Consider the following 9,328-nt stretch of genomic DNA (forward strand, 5'->3'; position numbering starts at 1 on the left):
AAGATTTGAAGATTTGAAGATTTGAAGATTTAAGATTTGAAGATTTGAAGATTTGAAGATTTGAAGATTTGAAGATTTGAAGATTTGAAGATTTGAAGATTTGAAGATTTGAATATTTTAAGATTTGAAGATTTGAAGATTTGAAGATTTGAAGATTTGAAGATTTGAAGATTTGAAGATTTGAAGATTTGAAGATTTGAAGATTTGAAGATTTGAAGATTTGAAGATTTGAAGATTTGTAGATTTGAAGATTTGAAGATTTGAAGATTTGAAGATTTGAAGATTTAAAGATTTGAAGATTTGAAGATTTGAAGATTTGAAGATTTGAAGATTTGAAGATTTGAAGATTTGGAGATTTAATGATTTGAAAATTTGAAAGTAAAAGAATAATTCATTTTGAAGATTGGATTATTTAAAGAATTGAAGATATCAATAGGCAGGGTAATTCCCTATGAATTTTATTATTCTTACAATTTTTATCTCTAATGGGACACCGCATATCAAGAGAATGGTTAAACTATGGGTCTGGTCTGAATGATGTGAGCTCGTTTATATAAACATTGAAAACTCTGCCAATCGAACAGATTTATTAAATAAACTAGATTTACTAGATTGTTAAAATGTTTGAAATTAAATCAAAATGCAAACACACATTTTTCCATGATTATTAATCCCTCCTTCGCGGAATAAATTATGCGTTTTTGCTTCCTTTCGGTTCCGCACAATTTACAACATAATTGAAGGCTTCCGTGGTAACGCAAATCCTTCGTCAAAACAATTACCTTGACTAGTCCTTCCGTTTGTTTCGAATTCTTCACCGCTTAAGTTCACCTTCAAAAATTGTACAAAAAAGGAAAAAGTTTTTCCTGCGCTCGCTCACTCACTGACTGCAGCTACTTTTCAAAACACTTAAATCTCTGTTTTCATCGCACAATAATAAAACTTCTACACTCACACACACAGACACGCGAAAAAGAAAAAATCCCCAATGTTTCCACGTGAATTCAGTCGTCGTCGCTTTTCCTTTCACTTCTTGTTGGGGTAAAAAACGGTAGGCCTCTAATCTGGCGTAAAATAAATCCTGCAGGACTTGCTCTTCCTTCCACTTCTCTCAACCGTCCAACCTGCTGTCAATCCGACCACAACCGCCAATGACTCACTCCCGTCCAAGACAATAACTGGAAGTAGACTGACAAGTGCACGAACCAAGCTTCCAGACCAGACCGAAAGAAGAATCCACCCCAAAAATGTGCTGGATGTGTCCCCCAACAAGGGTTCCCCCTTCTCACTCACAGACACAGTCGTCGCACACGCACCAACCCAAGTTGGAGCCCAAAATTGGAGCCGCACACGAATACCAACAAAAAAAACTACTGAGCTGCTGTCGTTGGAACGTCAAGCTTCGTGGACATGGAGATAATGGCACATTTTGTCCCCCAAACTCCCCTCCACCCCGCAGGGCACCAGTTGCCGCCGCAAATTGCCGGGACGCGTGTGTCAGCAAATCCGACCAACAAAACCTGGAAAGGCCACTCTCCGTGAGTGAGAACCCTACAGGACGAAGCAACAGTCATGCGTGTGTATGAGTGTCCCCCGTAACACACCATGCGTCTCCACCAAAACAACCACAACAACAGTGAAAGTTGCCTTCGGGCGTCGTGCAAGCTGGAACTCGTGGAAATTTTAGTGAGTGACACGAAATCAACCACTCATCGAGCCGGTTTCTATGGTGAAACAGATCAAACAACACCCCCTCGTATCGGCATCGGAGCAAACGTGGCTGTATTTGTGGGGGGAGCGTTTTGTTTTGAATGTTTGTGGCGAAAATGGGGGGAAAAGAAACGAAAAGCTTTCGTCGTCGTTGGGTGGCGGTGAAGCTTTCAATGTGAGCTTTTGCTGATAGATGGCGAAGCTATCGTCGGTAGCGAGAGCGCAAGTATTTAACGTTTAATTTAGTCTGCATTGAATGTTGAATTACCAGGTTTCTATTGAGTTTCCATACCCAATTTTCAAACATAAGAAGTGCCTATCGTAACTAATCTTTTTCTTAGACTATTTACCGCAAAAAAATGCACAACTGTATATTTTCGTAAACTAATGCGATGTTGAAAACAAATAATTACCATCATCTGGGCCAATCAGGACTCATGAGGCGAATTGGGGCAGCTGTTTTAGTCTGTTACTATACAATATTTGGATATTTTTTATAGGTTTCGGATAGAACAGACACAGTTAAACAAGATTAACAGATCGATTACAAATTTTAAGCTTTCAAGTGCTCTAAAACCGGCTGTCCCTTTACAGACTGTAGTTCCGATTCACCCTAGACGATAACCATCAAAAACATTGTACAATTTTTTTGAGTTCAAAATTAATAATACGACTTGATGATATACATAAATTTTTCGAAAGATTTTTAAGTTTAGATAAATTAACTTTATTTCTAATTTTAATTCAATGAGTACACAAAAAACGTTTTTTTCAAATTTGAATACAGCGGCTAATATGTTGGTGACGAAATATTGAAAAAAATCATTTTATTATTTTTAAGATTATCCGAAGACCTTTACAAACCTTCGGATAATCAAACTTCGGATAATTGAAACTTCAGATAATCGAGATAATCGAGTCTGGACTGTTGTTGATCGCCTATTAAATATCAAAATCCATTTTTTTTTTCAATATTTCATCACCGCCATTTTAGCCACCATCTTGAATTTGAAAATTCTGAATCAGCGTAGTTAGGGGTCATACTTAAGCTCGACTATCAAAAATATTACAAAGAAAAAATATATTTTTTCGTGACTCGAATATCTGAAGATTTGAATATCCTAAATGATTTTTTTCTGTGGCCTTCGGATAATCGAGTCTGGACTGTACATATTTCTATACTTAGATTTTGCTTGCTTAGAGCATCTCCACCGGTGCGCACATAACTGAGTGACTATTTTGTTCACCCACAGCGCTATTATTTTAGTTTAGTCACCCTTCCCATACCGGTCGTTGATAAAACGGGTTAGTAATATGGTCACTGCCAAACCCACCGGGGGTGAGTATCAGCTTATTTTGACGTTTCGAAATAAAATTTGTTCTAATTTATTGGCATGACCAATTTGCCAAAATCTTCAAAGCCAGAAGTAATTATTTCCGAAAAAAAAACTGGATTGGCCGCAACCTGGATTGGTCCGGGTTACCCTGGGGATGTTCCGTTGGAGGGACATTGGCGGCACCGTATGGATATGGGCATTATTGGTGTCAAACTTCACGATTTTCAACATCACATGTAAAAATTGCGAAAATGGGCATTTTCAACGAACTGGCCATAGCCCGGATGGTTCCAGGTTCCCCGAGGGATGTTCCGTTGGAAGGACATTGGCCGCACCGTATGAATATGGGCAATATTGATGTCAAACTTCACAATTTTCAAAATCACATGAAAATTACTACAATGGACATATTTAGTGGACTGGCCACAACCCAGGTAGTTCCCCGGGGGAAGTTTCATTAGAGGGATATGGCGGTATCATATGAATATGTTGGTGTCAAACTTCACGGTTTTTCAAAATCACCTATCGAAATTACGAAAATGAACATATAAAGTTTTTTCGTCATAAACTGCATTAGTCCGAGTTCCTCGGGGTATGTTTCGTTGAAGGGACATTATCGGCACCAATAAATAAATAACAAAGATTGAAGTTAAACAGAAAAACCCCATTGATTTTTTCTACAGTCATCCACAATCCACAATTTAAATTAACTCCAAAAACAAATTCCTTCAATGTCCCTACGGGTTGTGGCCAGTCCGTTTCAAATGTCAATTTTCGTAATTTCCATATTTGATATTGAAAATCGTGAAATTTGACACCAATATTGCCCATATTCATACGGTGCGGCCAATGTCCTTCCAACGGAACATGTCCGGGGGAACCCGGACCAATTCGGATTCGCGCCAGTCCACTCACAATGTCCATTTTCGTAATATTCACATGTGATTTTTAAAATCGTGAAGTTTGATACCAATATTGCTCATATTCATACGGTGCCGCCAATGTCCGCTCAACGGAACATCTCCGGGGGAATACAGACCAATACGGGTTGTGTCCAGTCCAATGAAAATGTCCATCATCAATGTCCAGTTCCGTGGAACCATGAAAAGTCCACTTAAAAAATATCTTGATTCTCCTTTCACTTCAAGCAGATGTCAAATATTTGTTCGCGCAGGGTTCTGAGATCGTCAATGTATTGGTTGCGTTGGAAAGGTCTTTTAAATACCTTTGTATAACATGACGGGTTTTCTTACAAAAACCACCCTTTTTACAATCTCCCGGACTTTTGTTACGATCGTTTTTAAGCATTACTTTTGAAGTACTTGACTAAACTGCATAATTTTTAATAGCGACTTATGGGACCCCAAGACGGATCGAATGACGCCAAAACGGACAAATTCGGTTCAGCCAATGTCTAGATAATAGAGTGACAATTTTTTGATCAACATCCCATCACACACACATACATTTGCTCAGAATTTGATTCTGAGTCGATAGGTATACATGAAGGTGGGTCTAGGAGGTCAAATTGAGAAGTTCAGTTTTCGAGTGTTTTTATAGCCTTTCCTCCGGCAGGAGAATTGCTCGTATGATAAAAGAAAATAACCTAGTTCAAGTTAAAACAAACTAATAAAACAATAATAAAAGATCATTTAAAATATTTAAAAATATTTTTAGAACTTGTGAAGCAACAATCAAGCCCATTTATAAATAAAATGTTTGTAAATCCATTCAACTCTGACAAACCCAACTTCAGAATGAGAAACAAACAAACCAGCTCTCCCTTCAAAAGCCGGTAACACTCAAAGAACATGTTTACAAACAAACCACTCCCAATTTCTCTTTCTCGCTTTGCGTCACAACTCAACCTGGGCGTCGGGCGCGAAACCTGCCGGCGCACTCCAAACGAGGGCAACGCACCTTTTCCACAAACCACCTCGCGGCGGCGCCTTCCACAACCGGTTGATGAGCATAATCGATCATAAGCGTGGCGTGGTGGGTGCGACAAAAGATCAACACGACGTGATCGTGCTATCTTGTCGCACGTTGCTTTTTGACGTTAAAACGCGTTCTAATGTTTGCCCTTGAATAAACATAAAATAGAACACGCAATGTTAACAATAACAAACACGTTTTGTTTGGTTAATTAATCTGTGCATTGTCCCGAATATTGGTTGAATTTGGTTGCAGGAGTCCCGAGTTATAATTTAAATGTGTACAGTAGTCGGGCATGTACGTGTGTCAAACACGATCTGACCTGAAATCCTTTTGGCCAGTTGTCGCACTTAAAGTAGGTGTGTCAAGATAGCACAACAAGATTGAAACTTGTTTTATATGAAGAGTGACAACAATGCACGGAGTTTTTTTCGATTTTTATTGAATATCTTAGGATTGAATTTCTTTTTTGGATCTGTGAAGTTCAAAAGATGGAGGTATGAGGGCAGCACAAAATAGCGTTCTTAACTCAATTCAGCCCTAAATCCACGAGTGACAAGAAAGCACGATCACGACGAACAGCTGAGCGGAGCTACTTATGTTTGCAGGGCTCGCACCGCAACTTCGTTTACATCCAGAACACGTCGTCGGGACCTCTCTTCGCGATAAGAGTGAAGACGATCTTTTGCAACCCGGCAAAAGGGGCCACTCCCGCACTCTGAGTACAGACGAGGCTTTTTAGCATTTTAAAATTTTTGAAACATGTTTAAAGTTAATTCTTACATAATTTGAGTCTCTGGAATGTTAGATGAAGCTGTTCGCAGGTGTCCATACAAAAAACCTTTTTTAAAAATTATTTCAGTGAGGACACCCACCAACAGGTTTACTTAACATTGCAGTGACACAAACCAAGCTCGGATTTTACATGCCAAAACAAAGAACAAACCTTAAAAGGTCTCACCCATATTCAGCCCATAGGTTTACTAAGCAGGAAACTCTTCAAAGGCATCGGGTGACCGTTCTTCGAGGTGAAATTACCGCTATTTGTATAATAAACTTCCCGTGGCTTGGTCACACGGCGCGACGCGGAATTTCACCTTTCTTCCCAGCCTTAACCACAGGGAATTGGCCTATAAAAGTGCCCGTTTATGACGCAGATCTAGCTATTTGACGACAGTTCTTGGAACGGATAGGATCAGCGGGACAGCTGGAGTGGCTTTTGTCGAGGTTAAGTTCAGTGACGATGGATCTCAAGTGTAGGATCTTGATCTTTTTTGTGGGGCTGACGGTGCTGAGTGTCGTGAACTGCCAAATACCAGGCTTCGGTGGATGTCCAGATTACACTCCAATTCTGAGGTTTAATCGAACGCGATTCCTGGGAACTTGGTACGAAGTTGAGCGTTATTTCACCGTTAGCGAGGTCGCTACCAAGTGCGTTTCGGCGACCTACGAACTGCAACCCGACGGGAAGATCTACGTGCGTAATGCTTTGACCAATCGATTGTGAGTGATCGCGCGTGAAGCTTGTGAAGATCGTTGATCATTGTTCTTCTACCTTCAGCAACAACGTGCAGCGCGTCATCTCTGGAGTGATGGAAGCCCAAGGCAGAACCAAGGATGGCAGGTACACGATTCAGTACCAGTCCTTCCCGTATAACTACAACGCGACATTCATGGTTCTGGACACGGACTACGACTCCTTCGCGGTAATCTACTCTTGTAGCTCGATCGGACCAGTCGGCCACACGGGTAAGACCTTCAAAGTAAACCACCAGCCAACTCTTAACGATATCCTTATCATCTCAACAGCTTCCACCTGGGTTCTGGCCCGAGAGCGACTGCCGCCCGGACCGGTGATGCAGCGGGCGTACGGAGTGCTGGACAAGTTCCGCATCAACCGCAGCTTCTTCGTGAAGACCATCCAGGAGGATTGCGTCATTCGGGCGCCGCCAGAGCCGGCGTACGATCCGACGGAATCGTCCACGGGCTCGCGGCGTCAAAGTGTGCCCGGTTTGAAGGGGGAGGACGAAGACGAGGACTCGGTGCTGAAGACGGAAGATGAGCTGGTGCAGCTGAGGAATGAGTTCGTCGTGATGCCCGAGATAGACGTCGAGGTTGATCCGGTGGTGGAAGAGAGTGATTGAAGATTTTTTTTGGAATCAAGGTGGTTGAAATAAAGTGAATTTTCATGAAATAAAAAATATTTATCAACACTGTTGAGTCAACAGCTATGAACAGCTGTATGAAAAGGTACTGAAAAAATGCTTGAAAGTTGGTGATATCTTCCATCAATTACTTCATCTTATGCTAAGGAAACATGTATTAAACATGATATTGATACGGGAAGGAAGTAGAGATGTAATGTTATCTGTAAGAAATCTGACTCTTCATTCCTTTCAATTAACACGTCTACTCTTCGTGGTACATCAAACCTTGTATGAAATAATTAATTGGTTTTAATTATTAATATTTATTTTAAATGCTGGCTTAAATTGTACCCAAGATGTTTAAAGCTGTTACTGTGTATGTTCAAGTTATTTTTAAATGCTTTCAATATTAACCTACCCCAACAGTTGCCCACCCCGAGAGTGTAACATAACCCCACTTTGATGCTTTCTTTCCGCCACGGTCTTTCCTTTTGTACGATAGGAAATTAATGCTGAGGCCCACTCTCATTTGGGTTTCCCCCCCGGTTGAAGAAGAGGTGAAGATCATCTTACCAGACGGTAAGCAATCACCATCGGCACCGAAGCCGAAAATCCAATCTGCCGATGCAGATCATCATTTGCCACCGAGCAGTCAAACGAACAGGTCGAACATCAACCATCACACCGGTCAATCATTCATTCATCAGTTGGTGTTACGTGTCACGTTCGCGAAACTCGTGCCCCGAGCGTCTTTTGTGGTGGTGTTACGAACATAATTTGGAAGCTTTTTTGTTCCAATTTAGGACGCGAACCGAGCGACTAACATACAGTGCAAGCGTGCAGATCGATTTGAACACCTGGGCTGTGATTGATTTATACGAGCTATTAGTGAAAAATAATAAAGTGAAATAACCAACCTGGAAAAATCTACGAAAATAATAAGTTGGTGGGGAAAGTGCAAGTTTCCGGAAGTTTGTGCAGATCGGCTCGTCGGACACTTTTGAACAAATGTTGAAGATTATCAGGTATATTTTATGCTGTGTTTTATATTTATGTGTATGCTTAATAGAGTGGTTCAAATTTGAAATTGTTTGGGTGTACTGATCCTGAAGTGATTTTTCCAGCACAGAATTTTTTGAAATATTTACCTCGCTTTGAATGCTCTAGGTGTCGTCCAATTGAGCTTATATTTAGCTTCAGAACACCCTTACAATTAATCTCTATAAATGTCGGCGAATAGTCAAATTTGAACCACTTTAATGCACCATCTCCATTCATGGGGTTGCACAAACTAGAGTGTCTCCGAGATCACGGGCAATTCGAACGTTTCCTTCCAAAATGCCGATTGCATTTATCTTAATTTTGTATGGAGAATTTGGGCGAAATTATAAAAAAGAAGATTGCACGTGATTTTGGGGGATTTCTAGATTAGCTTCCCCATACATTGAGAATGCACTGCATTGTTGGTCGCTAAAGTTGCTCTATTTTACACTTTACTAAAACTGCATTCCATAATTGACTAAATCGATTAGCTTCATTAATAAAAAATAATTTTGTTTTTTGCTTTTTAATGTTCAAAATGACCTAGTCGATGTCAACAATCTTAATATCACGCATAATTGCTCATTTTTTAATAACAAGCTAATAAATGGAAAATACTACCGTCATATGGGGCCAATTTAAACAGCCATTTAAACAATATTTTTGCACAATATTTTGAAATTTTCAAGTAGTTTCGAAAAGATACAGATCAACAAAAAAAATTGCATTGATTAAGTTCTCGAAAAATGGCTGTCCCAGTGTAATATACTCAACTTAAGTCGGTTATTTACACCGATAATTTTAATTTCGGATGGAACAATTCCGTTCGAGCAGTTTAAGCTATTTTCTGCTATATTTTCCTTATAGGAGAACTGACATTTCTACCAATCCAGTACTTGAAAAAGTATTTTGAGTAATGTTTTACAAGTTGTGATAAGTTTCATTTGAACTATTTATGTCTGGGTACTCTATTTAGATTCACCATTGAGAAGGGATTTGTGTTTGAATGAAATATTTACTATGTTATGATAGAATTATCAACATGCAAAAAATACACTTGTATGTACTACAAACGTTTAATAATTACGATGTGCTTTCTAGAGATTCTACAGAACCACTTATTTTGAAATTATACTGCTTGACTAACAAATAAATTAC

The 9,328-nt window shown here is 39.7% G+C and overlaps 2 protein-coding genes across 3 annotated transcripts in view; one reads left to right on the forward strand and one right to left on the reverse strand.

Annotated features, from left to right (window-relative positions):
- LOC6046627 (P protein) overlaps window positions 1-1,348 on the reverse strand; it is a 38,849-nt gene extending 37,501 nt beyond the window's left edge. For both annotated transcript variants that reach the window (XM_038253769.1, XM_038253768.1), the window contains exon 1: window positions 783-1,348. The gene's annotated coding sequence lies outside the window, so the exon portion shown is untranslated. The remainder of the gene's footprint in view (window positions 1-782) is intronic.
- Window positions 1,349-6,087: 4,739 nt separating this feature from the next.
- LOC6046626 (apolipoprotein D) lies at window positions 6,088-7,177 on the forward strand. Its single transcript, XM_001863762.2, has 3 exons — window positions 6,088-6,485; window positions 6,544-6,731; window positions 6,792-7,177. The coding sequence occupies exons 1-3, from the start codon at window positions 6,226-6,228 to the stop codon at window positions 7,124-7,126; spliced, it is 783 nt and encodes a 260-aa protein (XP_001863797.1). The 5' UTR covers window positions 6,088-6,225; the 3' UTR covers window positions 7,127-7,177.
- Window positions 7,178-9,328: the final 2,151 nt, after the last annotated feature.

This window comes from Culex quinquefasciatus, chromosome 2, assembly GCF_015732765.1.
Source record: "Culex quinquefasciatus strain JHB chromosome 2, VPISU_Cqui_1.0_pri_paternal, whole genome shotgun sequence".
Taxonomy (NCBI): domain Eukaryota; kingdom Metazoa; phylum Arthropoda; class Insecta; order Diptera; family Culicidae; genus Culex; species Culex quinquefasciatus.

Bases quoted from the DNA above. Each gene is read 5' to 3' on its own strand.
- LOC6046626 (XM_001863762.2), top strand. From the start codon at position 6,226: ATGGATCTCAAGTGTAGGATCTTGATCTTTTTTGTGGGGCTGACGGTG. The intron at 6,486-6,543 runs GTGAGTGATCGC...TTCTACCTTCAG, and splicing joins AATGCTTTGACCAATCGATT to CAACAACGTGCAGCGCGTCA. The intron at 6,732-6,791 runs GTAAGACCTTCA...TCATCTCAACAG, and splicing joins CGGACCAGTCGGCCACACGG to CTTCCACCTGGGTTCTGGCC.